At 35.5% G+C, this 19,473-nt stretch overlaps 1 protein-coding gene across 3 annotated transcripts in view; it reads right to left on the bottom strand.

The window, feature by feature from the left end:
* The window catches only part of WDR27 (WD repeat domain 27), a 100,415-nt gene that overhangs the window by 35,156 nt on the left and 45,786 nt on the right, over positions 1–19,473 (bottom strand). For all 3 annotated transcript variants that reach the window (XM_032683846.1, XM_032683848.1, XM_032683847.1), the window contains one exon: positions 7,478–7,576. In XM_032683846.1, coding sequence (XP_032539737.1) covers positions 7,478–7,576 — 99 coding nt within the window. The remainder of the gene's footprint in view (positions 1–7,477; positions 7,577–19,473) is intronic.

Here is a 19,473-nt window from a genome sequence, read left to right as displayed (position 1 = left end):
CATTTTAAAAGATAGTCTTCATCATTGTCATTTGTCTTTCTCTAGATCTAACTTCCCTCTTTAATGAACAATGTAGGTCACCCACTTCCTGGTCAGAGAAGTAAAATGTAGTGGCAGAGTCAGAATCATTCTCTCCAGACATTAGCAGAGAAGGTGAAATGAAGGTAGCAAACGCTGGAATAAGTCCCAAATGTGGGTTTGTAGTGTAGTGTGGTATGGTACTGTATGGTATGGCATGGCATGGCATGGTATATCAGTGGGGAATCATCTATTTCTTTCTAGAAATGTTCTTACATTAGTAAGCAACTAGCTGGATAGAATACAGCTACAGTTCTGTAAAAAAACATGTCACAGTGTGTCTCAACTACTGTGATATTCCAGACAAAGTAGATACAATGTGAATGACTTAACAAAAAGCATAGATGAACCAATCCCTTCAGATGACAATGCCAACATTCTAATGCATGCATTACCATAATTTTTAAACACATCAAATACCACTCTTCAGAAGCACAGTGGCTGGGTGATTGCAGATGTTGAATGTTTCTATGAGATAAGGAAAAGGGGCACAGGATCCCTTTATCAACAGGTACTCTTGCCTGCCTACTCCACCACACACTATAGGCCTGAAAGGAAAAAGGCAAAGCAGAAGTCTCTCTCCGCTGCCAGATCAGCTCACAGGAAAAACTTGTTAGGGAGGGCAGCATCAAGTACTTCTGAGGCTGCTGTACTTTATGCAGTGGACTGGAAGAAAAAAGGTACAACAGGCAGCTTTAAAGAATTCTGCTTTCCACTTTCCCCTACTATGCTCTACACAGTTCAGATACAGCCAGGAGCTCGGCCAAAATGTTTGGCGTGGCTATATCATACTCCATCAGACAGCTGGAATCACTTTATGTTGCTATTTTAATTTAAGACAGAAGTTGAGTCTGTTTTTCTTTTCATATTTAATCTGTTAGCTAAGATTTAGCTTTCCCTTTTCCAAAAAGCTCATTCAGAATGCACTTTATTTCACACTTCATTTTCCTTGTATTTCATCTAAATATGTTTTTAATGTCTGAATTCTGATTTGTTATACATCCCCTATACATTTGTATCATGACTGCCAATTGATTTGGCTTTAAATTTCCCAAAAACCAGGTAAGAAGAGAGAATCTTCTTGGAATACAAATGCTGGATTCTTAATTGAAGTGGGGAAAGAAGCTTTGTACCTGTTTCACATGAAAAGCTCGGTAATTTTAGAACTGAATCTTCCTCCAGAATGGTTTTTAATATCAGCAAATGTTCAACTGCATTCTGTGAATACTGTTTGTTGAGTGAGTTAAATACATGATAGCAACACTTTTCAAGATGGCAAGAAAAAGAAATAAGATACCTTGACAGCTTCCTAGAGAGCTATGTAAGATAATTAAATTCTAATTCTTATAGAATAACTTCTGTATAAAAAATGTAGCTGAACAAACTCCTAATCATTAGTCCTTTAGTTCTTCCTATTTGGTAAAGCTTCCTCATTTCAGCTTGCCTGGACAGAGAAGGAGACTGTATTTTGTGAAAGTACACTTCACAAAATATTTTTCTACATGCTCCTTCATGGAGCATGAAAAGTAGACACTCAGTTACTTATTCCTTTCAATATTGCATTATTGGCTCCTGAAGACAGTTGTGTAGTGTGTGAAGGGAGCAAGAGAGGCTGATTTCATCTGGAAACTTCCCCTTATGTTCTTTGAAAAGCAGCTTTTTTTCTTAGGCATTGAGCACACTGATTCTCAGAACTGTTAGGTCAAGAGTAACCTCTGGTTCTCAGCAACTCTGAAAACCAGTCCACCGGCATCTCCTTTTCCTATCTTTTTCAGAAAAAAAGGCTTAACTAGAAGTGCAGAAACTGTAAGTCTTAACCTTGCAGCTATCATCTCTTACTTCTCTCCTCAGGGCTTTCATTCCCTCTCTCTAGGCACTCTCTTCATGTCTCCAATATCATCACTTCCCCATACATATGTTCTTTCCCTCCAGTTCTTAGAGTTGTCTCCAGCACTCCCTCTTCACTCTCGCTTTCTATCTGACAGGTTCCAAGAACCTGTCTGTTCTCCAAATTATCCCTATCCCTACAGTCAGTGTCTTTCCTTCCCACTCCCAGCCAATTCTCTCTCTTTCCAATCCACAGGGAATCCTGCCTAGATTCTGGTAAACAGAATTCACACTGAACAGCTCAGTAACCAATTGTTTTGTACCACCTCTTTCAACCTAGTAGTGCCATTCAGTAAAATATCTACTTGCAAGAAGTGCCATAAAGATTTTATGACAAATGTGCTATGAGCTGAGAAGCTTGCCTCTACAAGCATATTCCTCTAAAATCATGTGGTGTACAGCTGTTGTTTGCTGGCAACACAGTTAGAATGGCTGGAGTATCCAATGAGTAAACTGAATTGTATCATCCTCTCTAGCTTATAGAGGCTTTTTCTTTTTCTTTTAAAATCTGCCATCCTTCTTCAGAGTTGTCATACATACTTGAAAGAATTTCTTTGGTAGAAACAATTTTTTCCACAACATCAAACTCCTATTTTACTGTATCATTACATAGCATTATTGAGGTTTGTTAGAAACTGCAAAAGAAGTTATCTTTCTGCTATAAACAGAAACATACTTGTGCAGTAATGAACTTTAAGTCTGAATTCTCAGGGATTGGAATAAACTCAGTAGGACTATCTGCTGTGTCTCCACAGGCTCAACCGCCCTCGTAGCTGGAGTGTGGTACAACCCAGAGCTCTATGTTCTTTACCATCAAAGCAGTTTTTAAAATGACAAGGGCCAAGATTTGCAAATGTAACCAGAGTTAAAGGCAGTAGCCAAACATGGCACTGTAGGAAACCAAGCCCACATTGAGAATCTCCCAAAGGCACCTAAAGCTGAAGTTCCTCTTTTCCCCCAAGCCACTTAGACTAGCACTTCTGTGCTTTGGCTCCATTTCTAAATCCATTTAACTGTTGAAAGTTTGGAAGTTGAACGGTTATGCAATTCTCTACATCTGAAGATTATCTCAAAATTTTTAACAAGTTGTAGGCTTGTAAACTACACAGCTACATCAGTCAATGACGGCAAATAATTTTTTTAAAAAGCACCATCTTACATAAAAAAACCCAAAGGTTTTACTCACTGTCACAATGATTTGTTTGCTCAACAATACTCCAGCTGCTGTTACCTTTTGAAATGATCTTTTCACCCCAGCTTCTCCCTCTCACAAGTCTTAGAGTCTTATAAGAAAAAGAAAGGGTACATGCAGCTGCCTTGGACTACTTTACATGAATACTGCTTTATTTGGTACCATTTACAAGTTGATCATGGAACAGCCCATGAAAGATTAAGACTAATTGCATTAATTGCCATCACTTTTTTTTCAATTAATACCATGATAATAAATCTTAAATCTGAGGATAAAAGAAGAAGGATATTGTAATAAAATATTAATAAAATTTCATCAGACTGATACTTTGATAATTTCGAAAAATTAAACTTATATGTTCATTAAATTTAAGAAATATCCACTCCAAATTCTCATTCAATTCACTGAGTGGCTGAGGTCCCTTGGTCTGTTCAGCCTGGAGAAGAAGAGACTAAGGGGAGATCTCATTGCAGTCTACAACATCCTCATGAGAGGAAGAGAAGGGGCAGGCACTGATCTCTTCTCTGTGGTGACCAGTGAAGAACCCAAGAGAATGGCCTGAAGTTGTGTCAGGGGAGGTTTAGGCTGGATATTAGAAAGAGCTTCTTCACCCAGAGGGTGGTTGGGCACTGGAACAGGCTCTCCAGGGAAGTGGTCACAGTGACAAGCCTGACAGAGTTCAAGAAGTGTTTCGGTGATACTCTCAGGCCCATGGTGTGACTCTTGGGGATGGTCCTGTGCAGGACTGAGGGCTGGACTCAATGATTCCAACTCAGCATATTCTGTGATTCTGTGAGATTACACATCTGTGTGTACACAGATTTAGCTAACAGTTCAAGAAGACAAGGAGAAAAATACATTCAAACTCAGAAATCTCATATATGAAGTCAGCAGCAGACTCTTTTTTTTTCTTTTTAATAAAACTATCTTTTTTGGCTGGATATAAAGGAAATATCTTCTTACCAGACATAAACTGCTGAACAGTCTTTGACAAAGACAGTCTTCATACAAAGACTACATTACTGCACACTACTGCTTGTAAAGAAAACTTGTGAAATTTCTTCCTCAGCAGATTAAACCAGTATAAGAAAAGAGAACAGGTTTGTGAAATGAGTAAAGAATTGAAGACTTGGTATTGAGATACATGAGAACATGCTGGAAAAATATTAAATAGTCTCTCTCTTTCTTCTGATTTGTCACCCAATTTTAATCACACTCTGCATCAGAAGGTTCTCAGCCAAGCCAGTTGACTGACTGCATATGTAGCCCCAGCACATCAAAGGGATGAGCTACCTCTCAGTATATCAGTAGGGTAGTAGCAATGCATGCTGATTTCAAAGTCACGATTCTGTCATGAAAAATAACTGCTATCACAGTATATACTAACATCCAACTTCACAATACCCACCAAAGACCAGCAGACAACAATGGTGTCCCCGTTTGCTTTTATCCTTGTTTGAAAAACATTTCAAAGATTATTTAATGTTCCCATATTTGGAAGATAAGACTCCTACTGTTTTTTACTTTAGACTGACTCAAATGTGTTATAGTTAATAACTATAGTTGTTATAGTTAATAACTATAGTTATTATAGTTAAACACTATAACACCCCTTAATGTATATTCCCTAAAATAAATTGAAATTCTATTAGTGGTTATGGTAAGAAAACCACTTTTCCCTACATAAGTTTTGAACAATGTCTGAAAACCAGGAAACGACAACAAGGAGCAAAAACTGAGAAATCATCTTGAAAATTAAAATAAATGCAAAGTTTCTATCTTATTTCCCTTCTCCAACTGTCCTAGTAATAATTTTATAAATCATTCCAGAGTACCATATGATGAAAGCAACTATGCCCCCCATCAATAAAAAAACCCCCCACTATTATACCCATTCAGGGGTTTTTTCTCTTTTCTAGAAGAACATTTATGCAAGTGAGAGTTATAAAATTGGTTGGAACAAGCTACCTCATGGACAGGTGCTGGGCAAGCAACGACTGAACAGGAGCGCTGCCAGTACACCTCACTTTTGGCTTCATCTTTCCAAAGCAGAAAGCTTAGCCATAATGTTTGAATTTCACTCATCGGTCACTTTCTTTTTTCTCCCCTTTCTCCTTCTCCTGCCAGTGTATCCCTTTGAATGCAATGAGGCTTTGCACAGTGGCTATTCAGAACCTAATATAACTCTTAATTGTATTCATTCAAATATTGGATGAAACAAGAATAGAGTCAATTTTAAATTCCTGACTAGTGGTAGCAGTAGGTATAAAAGTCTTCCAGTATTGGAAACTCTGGATGCCTAATATAAAGTCTCTCTTTCAAGATTTATCCTTTTATGATTCATTTGTGGTTTTCTTCTTTTCCACTATACAAGCTTATCATTGCATTGCTTCGTTTTTATTTCTAGTGCCTTTGAATGTAACTTCATGCTAAATCCTATATTGGAAAGACCAGGTAACTTTATTTTTTTTTTTTTTTTGTTCTGTGACTCCCTCAAAAATGCTTACTCAGAAAGCATTTTGAAGTGCTTACTATGCACAATGACTTGGGTAATCAAATTTATATTTTATCTGCAATACTTAAAAGGAACAGGTTTTGCACATTTCTTTCTTTTTAGTAAAATGTTCCTGATTATATCGGCTTCAAAATCTTCCCCCAGAACCATATTTTTGGGGAGATTCATTAGCTGGTTGAAATCCAACAGATCTTCTTTCTCAGGAAAGAGCTCTTCAAGAAAAGGATTTGTGGCCCGTGAACTTCAGATTTGGCTCTTAAACTGACCATGTGATGTTTCGTAAAGTTCAGAATTTGTGCCCCAAGGTACACTCTCAGAGCAGAATGGCTTAGAGCCACAGCCAATGTTTATTTTACACCATTTATGGATTCTTTCCCCCTTGATCAAGAGCTGATTTGCCTGAACTTAGTTATTTCAAAGCCTTGTTCCATAATATTGCTACAACTGAACCACTAGACTTTTAACAGATGAACTCTAATAAGACATTTCCCACCAAGCCACATTCCAACAGCTGCACCACAGATCAAGGTGCTGCCAGACTCCAGTCAGGTCTACTCTTTTAGTATATAACACCTTTTTGCAGAAATGTGTTCAGTGCTAAACACTTTATTAGTCTTAATCTGGGTGTAAAATTTAATAAAACATACCATTTGGTTGAATATAGCATTGCTGAATCCAAAACCAAGAAATACATAATGTTCACCACAAGACAGCGATCAACAATTTTGCAGTTCAAACAACATATACACAACGAATAAAACTTCCAGGAAGTCTAAAATCACTAAAAAGCTAGAACATTTATTAAAAAATGGAAGGAGATACATAAATGTGACAATAGTCCTGAATGTAAAGAAATTTTACTTACATATAAATATTTTTTAATAGTAGCACGCATAGCCAGTGGTGAGGAGATAGTGAGTAAACAGGAGCTACTGTGTACTCTTTTATGAATATATAGTGATCATTGTTGTGTCTTTTAAGTAAGGAAAAAAGTAGAAAGTATAACATTTCAATGCAGATTCAATATATTAAAACAAAGAAGGAAAATCCATAGGATTAAAAACAGTATACACATGACAAACAAGCTGCAGGGAAGCTTGGGTGTCAAGATAAAACTTAGCAAAGTCCTTTGCTTCACTATAATTAAACCATTATATTGAAATATAATGCTGTTAGCACAGTATTAATGATCAGTGAAAAAACAGAACCTGTTATTGTATAATGCCTAACTTCTTTGGAGTACTTTTTATCTATAGAGATCTGAAAGGCTCAAAGCACAACAGTAACAGTTTTTCAAAATATTGTGATAAAGCTATTTCAATATTTATTCTGACACAGTACACTTAAAATAATGCTCCTTTCTAAATCTTTCAGGCCTTTGAGTAATGACAGCAGGCCTGAGTACCTTGTCACATCCCTGTCCCTACTTATTTTTCCCTTACATACTCTGAATTAGTAGTCTATTCAGGTAATTTGATATGGATGTACATTTTCCCAACCTTCAACATATACAGGCTCAATATAGTTCCCAGGCCAGAAGTCTTCTTTATAGGCCCTTTGTCAGAGCATTTGTCTCTGTAGAATGAGGCATTTTGCATGAGTTTATACTTGGCACAATAACCACACTATAGCTGGAAGTAGATGAACAGCCTTACCTATCCGCAGCATATTGGCAATTAAAAAAAAGAGCAGTAAAAAGCAAGATTACAGTGAGGAGTTTTTTGGAAATTTTGTAACTTTAAAATTATAAAGTTACAAGATTTGACATGTTTTAATTACAGAGAGAAAAAAAAGCAATGACTTACCTGTGGAGATGAAGGACTAAAGGTGACATTGATAACAGATTCTGTGTGTCTCCCCAGTTTATGTAAGAAAGTGCTTGAACGCATTTCATATATGTAAGCCTAAAAAAAATGAGACCATATTTTCACTATAAAAAGATTTATAATGTTCTAGAAGCACTAAATTGTAGTGTAGGAAGGCTAAATATTCAGCCTACAGAGAAGTTAGAAAATTTAAATCATAGCTAAAAAGATATAAAAATCATAATCTTGGAATTATTTTCTATAATTTGAGATAATTTAGCAAATGCTTAAGTTAAATAAAAAAAAAGTATTTAGAGAGAATATTTAGAATCTTTTCCCCATAAATAACTAAACATTAGGTATATTTCAAGTAGGTAGGTAAAACAATGACTCTCTTAAAATATATTTTAAATGGTGTTCTTTGGAATTTAAATCCTTTCTTTTAAGTAGAATCAAAGACCTTTCTAAATTTGAAAACTCCTCTCTTAAAATAAATTTTTCAGTTTCAACACAGATCTTTTCAATTTCTAATTGAACAGCATAGAATTCAATAACAATTCAATAATATTACAAATGATGCAGGTATCATCAATGAGCAAAAATATACTGCCTGCCTTTGTTTCTAAAAATAAAAAGGGGAAAAGCACCTTCCAAGAAGAAAATTAAATTTTTACTGGTACAGCCTCAAATAATGAAAAAGAGCAAATGCAAAACTGCATCAAGAAACCAATCCTAAAATCAGTGAAAGTCATAAGCATACTGACGCTATGAAAATGATTGCATTGTGATTCTAAATTAGCATTATCTTACGTTAAAAAAAAAAGGTTTGAAAATAAACCCAGGAGTATAACTCCTCCACATAAGAAATACATGTGAAAGTCATGTGCAGACACATAGGATTGTTTTAGACTGTTCCTTATCTAGTAAAATAACAATTGTTTGCAGGATACACTAGGCATACACAAGGCATATTAAACAGACACATAACAGATGTAGACTTATTTGGTACATTATAAATAAAATGTGTATTTCAAAAGACAGAATGAATTGTAAAGTATGCAAAAAATATTAAAATGATAATCCAAACTTTATAGTTTCAATAAAAAAAATTAAAGTTTCATTGTCTTTACCAAATCTCTGCAGTTAATGAATGTGGAATTTAGAACACAGACTGACAAATTAAACTAAACTGTGTATAGGTGCTATTACAACAGTGTGTCACTCTGTGACTTAAGTTTTTTGCTGATAGTACCCTAAAATAAGTTAAATCATTCAGACTCAAGGCAGCTGAGCTTCCCCTAGCAGACAGCAAATGGCAAGGTATATGTCCAAAAAACTTACAGACTCAAATGACAGTCTTCCCAATATATGAAAGGACTCATGGACCAATGCAGGTCCTGAAAAACTTGTAATGTTCTACTCAGAAAACAAATCTTATGATTCAACACCTAAGATTCTGTAGTCCTAACCAGCACTGAAGCAACACTGGGTTGCCCTCAGTGTCAAGTATTCCATTCATAACCAAATTCACTGCTATGCAAACCAAGAAGCCAAATGTAAATCTACTTAATTGTATCCACTTTATAAACCTCACATATCCTGGATTCTGCCCGGGATATGGAATTAAAACCACCTACTGGCACAAATGGAGTACCTAAATACAGACAGAAATGTAGGTATGAATTTTTAAACTCTGGATCTTTGGTAGCATTCCACACAGATATTGCCATGCTAACTGGGAAAGTAGCATTGTCTCCAGCAATGTGGTAAAATCATTCTGTCCTTTCTAAATGGATACAGCAAATGCTTGTTAATTGCAAATCCTGCCTTAAAAAGTAAGACCTTTCTCCCTACTTTAAAACATCTCAGGAAACTAGTTATAATAATGAGTAGTCATTGCTAGTAGTACGAAAGCAGCAATTGTTTGTTTGTTTTAAAACACATGGCCATAACACAGCTACTGTGACTTCCACCACTTGGGACATGATCAGTTCACAAGGGAACAGATAGGTAAGGGGAATCCAAAGAAGACAAAAGTGATATAATGACACAAAGGAAAGCATTCTGATGTGTCTGTAGACATGAAAGTATTTGCTCTAATAGGAAGTACAAGACCACGTATTAGTAAAATCAGTCTGTATACAGGACTACTCAAATTCTTGCTGTACCATACAGAAATGGAAGAACGGCTCTTTATAAGTACCTCCAGTTCCAGCACCTCCAGATTCATCTTTTATTGATATAAAAGAATACAGAGGCAGTGTTGGTTATTTACATTCTCCTCCCTACATCATGGCTTTCCATTCTTCACTCTGATGATACTATACCATGACTCAAACAGTATCAAAATTATCAGATGTTGACACGTATGCGACATCTCAGTACCTGGAACATTGTGCTCCCTTCTTCTTAGCCAAGCTTTGCCACACTTTATATCGGACAGCCCTATTGTCCAGATAGGGCTGGACACAAACAGAGTGCTAGAAATTACCTTTGTACTCCAGCAAAGAAGAGGTGTAGTAGAGACTGCAGTCAGGTTGTACTATCACCATCACAGTTCCAGAGCACAATACAACAGCCATACTCACAAAATTAATTGCAATATGCATGTCTCAAGAAAATGAGAGATAAGATGGTACAGAAATCCATATTCCAGGGAGATTTCAGAAAGGAAAGGAGTGCACTGAGTGAGAGGTGAGCAAGAAGTATTACAAGCTGCACTGCACTCTCCAGAACTGGATGCTCCTCCTCATTTAACTAACTAAAGAGTATTTGCGAGAACAGGGAGAAATCGTTCTTACCAAACAGCCCTCCAAAATCTTGAGGATCTCTTGTCAAAATGGTTCAATGGTATAAAAATATTCAGTAATGTCATGACAGTTTGAAGTGTTTGTATCATAAAGGAGTCAAATCCTATTCCTCATAGCTACTGAGCACATCTATCCCCTTTAGAACTGTGGGAATGACCAAAACAGGACAAACAAATTGTGTTTTTTAACAAACTGTAGAACTTTGTTAGATATAAGAACTTAAACAGAATAGAACTGCACTGAAGATAAAATCAAAATTCAGGTGCTTGGTACACACTGTAAGTTATCTGGACTCTGCACAACTGACACATGGGTAGCTAGTAAAATAGGTTTACAAAACTTCTACTGCAAGCAATTATTTCCCTTCACAAGTTAATTACTCTGCAATTGCATCAGTTCTTCTCCATATACTCAGACCAGTCTTGGCAGGAAGGTACAGGCAGCAGACAGGACTATGTTTTCTATCACTCACCATATTTTCTCTTTCTGGCTTCAAATTGCTTTACTGCTACTTCTCCTGTTCAAGCCTATTCTCCTTCCCTTTACCGGAAGGAGGCACAAAGAAGAGGTAAAGTCAATGACAGCAAGAGTCAAGAGCACAAGATGCTCTGATTCACAGATCTACAATGCCTTCCAACAATTTCTAAGCTAAGAAGAAACATGCTCTATTTTTTAACCAAGAGAACCTATCACAGAGAGACATGGTTAGTGAAGCTGAAATTTTTCCATCATAATCTAGTAGCTTACAGAACTTTGCCAAAATTATCCAATAAAAATTAATTTTCCATTCCAGGTTCTCAGTTTAATTCAGGAAGGACCACATTCATTTTTGGCTAAATCTTTATGTTCCCATTCCACTCTGTAAAATACATGTAATAATATTTCACTATTTTTTTGAAGACAAATCCAAAGGTTGTGAAGCCCAGGTATTCTAGTAATTTTTATTCTTCCACACAGTTTCTAAATCAACCATTAGGCTCATACTTTTATTTCAAAAAATGCTATGAAGCATTTGTGCAGTTTCAGTAGAATGTAGCAAGTGTGTATTTGGTGGTCTAATCACACTTCTCAAACTAAAAAGCATCCAAACTCTTAACCCCCACCTTTCAAGAAATTATTCTAAGCCCTGAGCTAGAGATTAGGCTGGGATGCAACACTCTTCTGAATCGTCACATTGTATTACAAGATTCACTGAGCCAGAGAAAAGTAATGACAAGCAACTACAGGTAGAACCCCATCTGTAGCCAACCACCAAATCATTCAAAGACATGGGAAAGACCTTTATTCTGACCTTTACTACAAAGACTAAGTTCATACTGAACAGCTGCTAAACAAAACACACAGAACATGGCTGGGAATGCAACCTGCCCACTGTACTTCATTCTTACAATTCTATCCTAATGGAACTAGTGGTAAACATCTTTCTGATACTGTACTTCTAGCCCTATAGATCTTAAATATTTAGGTGTCACAGTTCAACTTCAACAGAAAAAGGGGCACAGTCTCTAGCTACATCCAAGAATAGTTCATTATGTTGTGGCAGCTATCATCTTCTCTTCCAATAACTGTGATTTAAGGGAAAGTAATAATAATTTTCAATCACAGTAATTTTGACATGTAAACAATGAAATGTGATTAAAAGAAAAACATCATCACATAAAACTGTATAAAACCAGCTTCTGTTTAAGTAACTAGTCACAGATATTTAAACTAGGTAATGATAGCCTAAATTCTGAGAATAAAAGTTAGCTTGGTTCAAGAGTGAAAATAAACTTTTCAGTACATTCATTTTTAACTTCAATAGTTAAAAAAAAAATAAAATTGTGTTTTAACAGAAATAACATTCATAAGAAGAGAAATAATTCCAGTATAAACATTCTTTTACCATAGTCTGCCATAATTTTAGTTTTACTGTATTTCCTGGTGTCATTCAAATTCTTTTGCTATTCTATACTTAACAGATTTTCTTCTCTACAGAAAAAAAAAACAACAAACAGCCCCAAAAAACCAGTTAGTAACTGAGTTAGAAATGATATCATAACACTAGCCATAGAATTAAAAAACCCTTGAAAATATGAAATCAATGACAGAGGAAGAACAGATTTTCAGCAAACCAAATGTAACAAAAAAGAAAACAAAACAGTCTAGGAAGTACTCAGCAATACACAAAATACATATGTGCATATAATCTGTTGTAGACTTTAGCCAAAGTCAATCCCTTTTTTATATATTAAGACCAATTTCTTCTAATAAAAATACTGATTCAGTAGATAATGGTATTTCCTTTCCATTTCTTGCTAAGGGTCAGCCAAAAGTAAAAATAATTTACCTGTACCCATTAGCTTCCAAACAAGTTTCCTGCACCCATAACCACATACTTACTTGTATTTCCTTTCACTTGTTGTTTGAAGAAAATTTGGAGTAGTCAGTTCTCATTAACCCAGAGTGTGACAGTGTATTTAGCACCTTACAAGCATATATAAGTTTGTGCTTTCTTCTTCAGATTTGTACCAAGAGACAGAAAAGAAGGGTGAAGGCCCCTCCTCGAGTGGAGGAATTCACATCCAAATGGAAAACTACTTTATTCTACTGCATTGGTAGAGTGTGCTAAATAAATTGACTCTTTATCTGCAAAGTTTCACTATAAATTCTTTCCTCTGTTTTCTCACATGCAATCTTCAAAGGAAACTTGTCCCCACCTGTTCCCACTGTTTCCTAATCCAATCCATGCCCATATGCATTTGTGTCAAACTACTTATACTCCTAGCCCCTCCTGGGATGGGAAAGAGGGGGAAGCAAATCAGAAACAGAAACACTGCAGAATAACACAAAAATTCTCCTTGTTATCGGCTTTTGGACAGGGATCAGAAAAGCAACACCAGCTTCCAGGAAAACCCTTTGTAACTGCTGTGGCCTCAAACTGGAGTACATATTTTACAAACAGATCACAGAAAGAAACCCCACTAACAAAAACCAAAAAGACATTGAAGTCTAGGATGCTTAATTTGGCCATAAGCAAATAGAGAATTTTTTTCTTCACAGGTTTTGCATAGATTGGTCAAAGTCATCCCTTTTCTGTGACTATTTTTTCTAATCTTTCAAATGAGCTACAGAAGATAGAAGTGTTAAAGCCCATTGATGGAAAAATAAATAAATAATCTTACTTATGATTTCATAAAGGGTATCTGCATTTATTAACAAGGCTTTATTCTTCATTTGTCGCCATCAGTGCCATCAAACTTGATGCATAATCTCAGAGTTTATGATATAATTGCTTGATTTGAACTCCATTGTCCCCTGTTTATACTGGGGCACATATCCCATTGAATCATGTATTTTTCCTCAATCTCAAGCTGAAAAAGCTCCTGAAATACTTATACTAAAGAAAAAAAAACAATCAGCCTGAAGCAGACACCCAACATGGAAAGTTTCAGCCCAAAACGTTCTCAGTTATAAGCAAACAAAACCAGAATTATAGTGGAAAGTGTTAGACTACCTTAACTATAGGTATCAGTGCCAAATCCACACGTAATAAAACAGATTTCACAAATATCCTAAGCACTGATTAATGCTCTTCAGTCCCAAGATTTCTTACGTATTTGCCACATGGTTACATGGAAAGTCTAATCAAGCCTGGCACCAAAATGCTGAGTACAGTATGGCCCCTCAGAGTCCCTTCCCCTTTTAATGCCACTTATGGAGGCTGCCTTTGTGCTAGTCACAGGAAATTTCCCACTACAGTAAGATTCCAGTTTCCATATGAGTTCCTTTGACATAACTACAAAAAGAGTACCAGTGAACATTAAAAATGCTCTTTATGATTAATAGTCAATATTATCAAGGTCAGTCATCTTACAGGTTGCAGAAGATACTTTTTAGATATATCAATCTGATGGCAGTTGTAGCTAACACATTTTGAATTTTCCTCACTAAAAAGAGATTACAGAAACCATATCTCTGACTTGCCTCTGTAAGCCACCCTTCTCTGAAGCATCCAAATTGTAATTTTTGCCCATTTTAGTTTCTATTTCATTTGTCAATTTCAAGGCCTTATATATATGATTGTTTTCATTTGTCTGCCTAAGAAATTTATGTAGCACCAAACACTATTGTATTTAGTTTGCTTTTACTTTTACAATATAGGTAGTATTGTCAGAGTGCAGAATTATTAATTGAAGATTTTGTTATAAGAAAATTTACCTCACCTCTCATTATGAAACATCATGGTTGAATCACACTCACTTTCAAAATGGTTCTTTTCTGACTGCTGTTAAGATCCTTCTCTATAGCAAGTCTACCAATAATCACATTCCCTGTTTATGTACTGGTGTTGACTGTTTGACAAAAGTACTGAAAGATTCAGATGGTACAGAGGATCTTTAATCAGATTTTTATGCATAAGAGGGAATTTTAGTACCTTTAGAAAGAATTACCCCATCTTAATAAATTTGCAAGCAAAATGCAATCAACTAGTAGGGTTACAGTCATACGTACCAATGATACACAAAATTCAGCTACTGTCAGAGTTGTAGACCAAGAGCTGCACATATAGAAAACATAAGCCCTGGGGGTTCAAAACTATACATATCCACTTTTAGCGCCTCACTGCTGCATACATTCCAAAATTAACCTTTGGTATTCATATCTACTTTGACTTCCTGTTTTGCCTACATTTGAACACATGTTATTTTCTATAAAGTCAGTTTTCTTTAGCAAAAAGACTAATTTCTCATACTTCCGCTCAGCTCTCAAAAACATTACCAAACTGAAATGTTAACACAGTAACACACTACAGACTAACGAAATTCAGTTTGACTGGAAAAAAAAAGGTATTCTGTACTAGTTAAATAACAACACATATATAGCCAGCAGAAAATTGTCCACTTCTCTTAAGTGCCAGTCTGATTTTGTGGTGGTCAGGTCTGAGGTGCAGCAGCCTAGACAAAGCAATAGTCCGAACTGACCAAAAAGCACACAAGAGCACTTAATCTACTCATATTCACATAATTCCACGGTTCATAAAATAATCTACCAAGGCTACGATTTTCAGTCATCTTCAAAGATACACCCAAAGAGGCAGTGAAGTAACAGCATACCCAAAATCATGGCTGTATTAATAAGAAAGTACTATTTATCTCTTCACTTCTAGGACAATCAGCCTAAGAGCCAACTACACTACCAAAGAATTCAAGACACTCAGACTCAAGAGTAACACAAATTTTTGTTTTTCTTTGGAAGGAGATAGATTTTCTCTAGCAATAGCTGACAGAGAGGCAGTGTCAGTCTGTCATTCATTCTCTGCTGTCATTATTCTCTGGATTTTGTTCTGCCAAACAATGTCATTCCTGCCTTTTCCACAGTAAACATCACTAACGGTATTTTCTCCAGATGTTTTCTCTTAAAGCCTATCTTAGTTAAACAGTCTGGACACATAAAATAAAAGTTGAGCAATATATAATTGGGATACCAATGACACTGAAAACCAAAATACTTCAGATAGTTGCTACTACTGCCTCATAGAATACATTCTGTTCTGCAAGCCCTCTGGTATGAAGCATAGACCACAACAATAAATACTATACAATAGCACTATCACACATTTCTAAAAGTAATTTTCCAGTAAAGCAGTAAAAAAATTTCTCTTATTGTTTTCAAGCCAAATATTAAAGCGTACTCTATTGTATCAAAGATACCTAATTTAAGCATCAGTGATACCTCCAAGATACACTCCTAAGAGATATAGAACTAAACATTCTAAGTTGTTAACAAATCCTGCCTCTTACATTTGCATTCATCCATACCAGAATATCTTTCCCAACCCCTTGCCTTTTCCCTCATCTGTAGTCTTTCACCTTCTATTCATTTGTACCAGAAAGTTCTAGCAAACTGGAGTCTCAAAGGGAGAACAAACAACCACATTATTTTATCATTTACATTTTGGCACTCTTGAGTTGTTTCTTCTTTGATATCTAGACCATTTTTTGCAATCCTGGACCTAATCTGATGAAATTTCAAATTTTATCACACCACAGACACACAAGGATGGAAGTATTTCATATAAATGAGATCAGATCAACTAATCACAGGAATAACAAACTGAGACAGGTCACATTTAAATTCTTCTTTTAAAGCTAAAAGGAGAGAAGAAACATATCATTGCTAATCTCCATTTCATAAGTCAGAACTCAGCCACAGAAAGACCAATGTGACTAATACTATATTTATGGGAATTAAGAAATATAACCTAAACATCTATGGAAATGATTACATTAAGAAGTAATTAAGTGCAAGATGTACAGAACAAAACAGTGCTGGCAACCCAACATCCAAATGTATTTTTCTGGTAGCAAAACACTGGAATATATTGCTCAGCAGGACTGATATTCTATTGCGCAAGAAGACTGATATTCTATTTGGAATATCAACCTCTGTAGCTATTTAAAATCAAGGTGTCAACTGTAAACAAATTCTACAGTTGGTGTTATGCCTGATGCAGAATCTTATATCAGAAAACAACCAAGTCTGCACACAATATCAGGTCTGGGTTTGCATTCAGACACCACTCACAGGTTTGCAGAACTCTTTGGATATGCCCTCAACCAGAATCACTTTTCAGCATCATTTGCATGATGGGAATTTACTCTAAAACCAATTTTGAAAAAAACAATTAGGGGATCAAGTAGTGAGGTTATGTATAATCATGAAATTGCTTTATCCTGTCTTCTGTTACATCTTTGGGTATTGATGCCCTTTGGGTAAGAAGAAACAATCTTCCTACTCTGACTTTGGTGCCTTCACAGTTAAAAGGCATAAATTTAATCCTGGATTTAACATTTCAAAGACAATGGCAGTGGGCAAAATCCTAGACTTTGTGGAAAGTGTAAATAAAAGGGAAGACAATGTCATATATTACCCATGTATTTTTGTTATTGATGTTATTGATGTAGCAACCTGTTATGCTGGAAAACTTCTGGGTTTGTAGTATGGGTCAATCCATGCTAACTGTGAACCCAGGCTTTGAGATTTGACAGAGACAGAGAGTTTTATTTCAGAAAATTCCATTTCAGCACTAAGGTCAAAATGTGCCTCTTAGAGTCTACAGATCAAAGACAGTTAGAAATACTGAGTCTGAAAACAATTAAAGAGCCAAATATTTATTTCTGCATTCCCTACTTCATTTCTGGAAACTTGAAATTTATTCAGAGAGCCCTAAGGTTTTCAAAGACAAAAATTAAGAACCTAATTAGACATAAAGTAAAACATCCAACTATAACTACATGGAGCACAGAAGAAAATTAGTTATTTTTATTATAAAAAGTAGCATTTCGCACTCTCTAGGTATTTTTTGGTTTTTTACACTAAGATTTCTTTAGTCAACAAATGTTTAGGTAAACATTTTTGTACAGAGTCCAGCAAAATGGAAATCTAAACCCAATTTAGAGTATATTTGTCCAATATCCTTAATAGTGTTGTTTGATAGTCAGAAACTTTAAACTGTCCCCTTGTAAAATAGCTAGAAATTAAAATATTAGGTATATTCAGTTGAGAAAAAGTCAACCAATTTCAGTTGTAACCCTAGACTATTTAAAATTAATAGAAAATCTGATGTTAGAGATGTTAACTTTCTATATTTTCTAATCATGATTAATTATGTAAAGGAAAATTACCATTCAAAACCAGGATACTGATTACCCACTTTGATCAGACTATCAGGTCCTATACAGGTCTTGATAAAAGTTCTCTTAAAGAAGTTGGAGTAACCAGTTAGGGAAACACTTTCAACCCTCAATTTACAGTTTCTACAAATCTCACACTAACACACACGAAAGCAGTTCAAATAAAACCAAGTGGCTACTTCACCCACACAGAAGCCAAACCAAGCTCTTCTTATATAAAATAGGTTATACACTTTCTAAGTAGAGAAAAAGGCAGATAGAATTTTCATCTCTTTATCTTACAATAACATATTTTGGTTTCCTGTTTCTATGACATGAAGGAATGTGATTTTGTTATTAATCAATGTAGACAACGTATTTCTCTCTGTCAAATACTTCAGATATTGTGAAATATAAAAGGTAGTTTAAGATTAATGTCGCTCAATTATATTCCAATTATGCCTCTTTTGGCTTTAAAATCAATCACATTTGTTAACCACAGAGTGCAAGATTTGCACTTGATAAAGTAAACTCCAAGATGATTGAAGATACAGTTACTGCTCAGTGGAAAGTTACATAACTTATTTCCAGAATGCGCTTTGTATCCACAGTGCTGATTTTTTATGCAATTTTTTTCATTCCAATGGACATTCATTCATACAATCTGCAAAACTATGTGACTTCTTGATTCCATCAAAACTGTCCCAGTTGAACATTAGCCCATCTGTCAGGATGTTTTTAATTGAACAATATGAACGGGTTATTCAATGCCACATTCAATTTTCTGTTTCAAAAGGAAACACAAAAGTATATTCAGTCTCAACGCTTCAAAAGGAAGCCTCCTAAAAATGCCCCAAACCTGCATTTTATCCTAACAGTACAGTGTAAGCATGATTTCAAAACTTGACCCAGTTTTCCTAAGGGGACAAGAAGGCCAATGAAAATTCTCTACAGACACAGGATGCAAATTATTCAAAAAATTCTAACTCAGGAGCCACACTAGAAAGTATTGACTGGCACTGTGCCCACCAGGGACCGCATGCCGAGTGGAGCAGGATGCACTCTAGCTATTCAGCTTTATTTGATGACCCACCGTGTGCCAAGACTTTGGAGTAAGGGTAAAATCATGCTGTCTTTCTTTTTTGTATATCAGCACTAATTCCAAACAAATACCTTAACACAAAAGAGAAGAGAACAGGTCTTGTGACTGTACCTCTTTTTATACAATTCAAAAGCAGCCTTAATTAGTAATCTCAAATAAATATATTTGTATCATGTACATTATGAGCTGAGATGAATATTAGATCTGTTTGTTTCACAGACAAAACAAAAAGCCCTTCTTTTGTATTGCAATTTGCATTTTGAAATGCAATTTACAAGACACTTGAAAAGTATATTTTATCATGGAAATGTCAAGAACACACTACCTGTTGCCAGACATCCAGAAATCTGCCAATAAAATCTCTAACCTTCATACATGATTTGAGCCAGTATTTCAAAACTAGCGACAACAGTAAATTTCTCTCATTCT

This window comes from Chiroxiphia lanceolata, chromosome 3 (assembly GCF_009829145.1).
Source record: "Chiroxiphia lanceolata isolate bChiLan1 chromosome 3, bChiLan1.pri, whole genome shotgun sequence".
Classification (NCBI taxonomy): Eukaryota; Metazoa; Chordata; class Aves; order Passeriformes; family Pipridae; genus Chiroxiphia; species Chiroxiphia lanceolata.
This window is presented reverse-complemented; position numbering and strand designations above follow the sequence as displayed.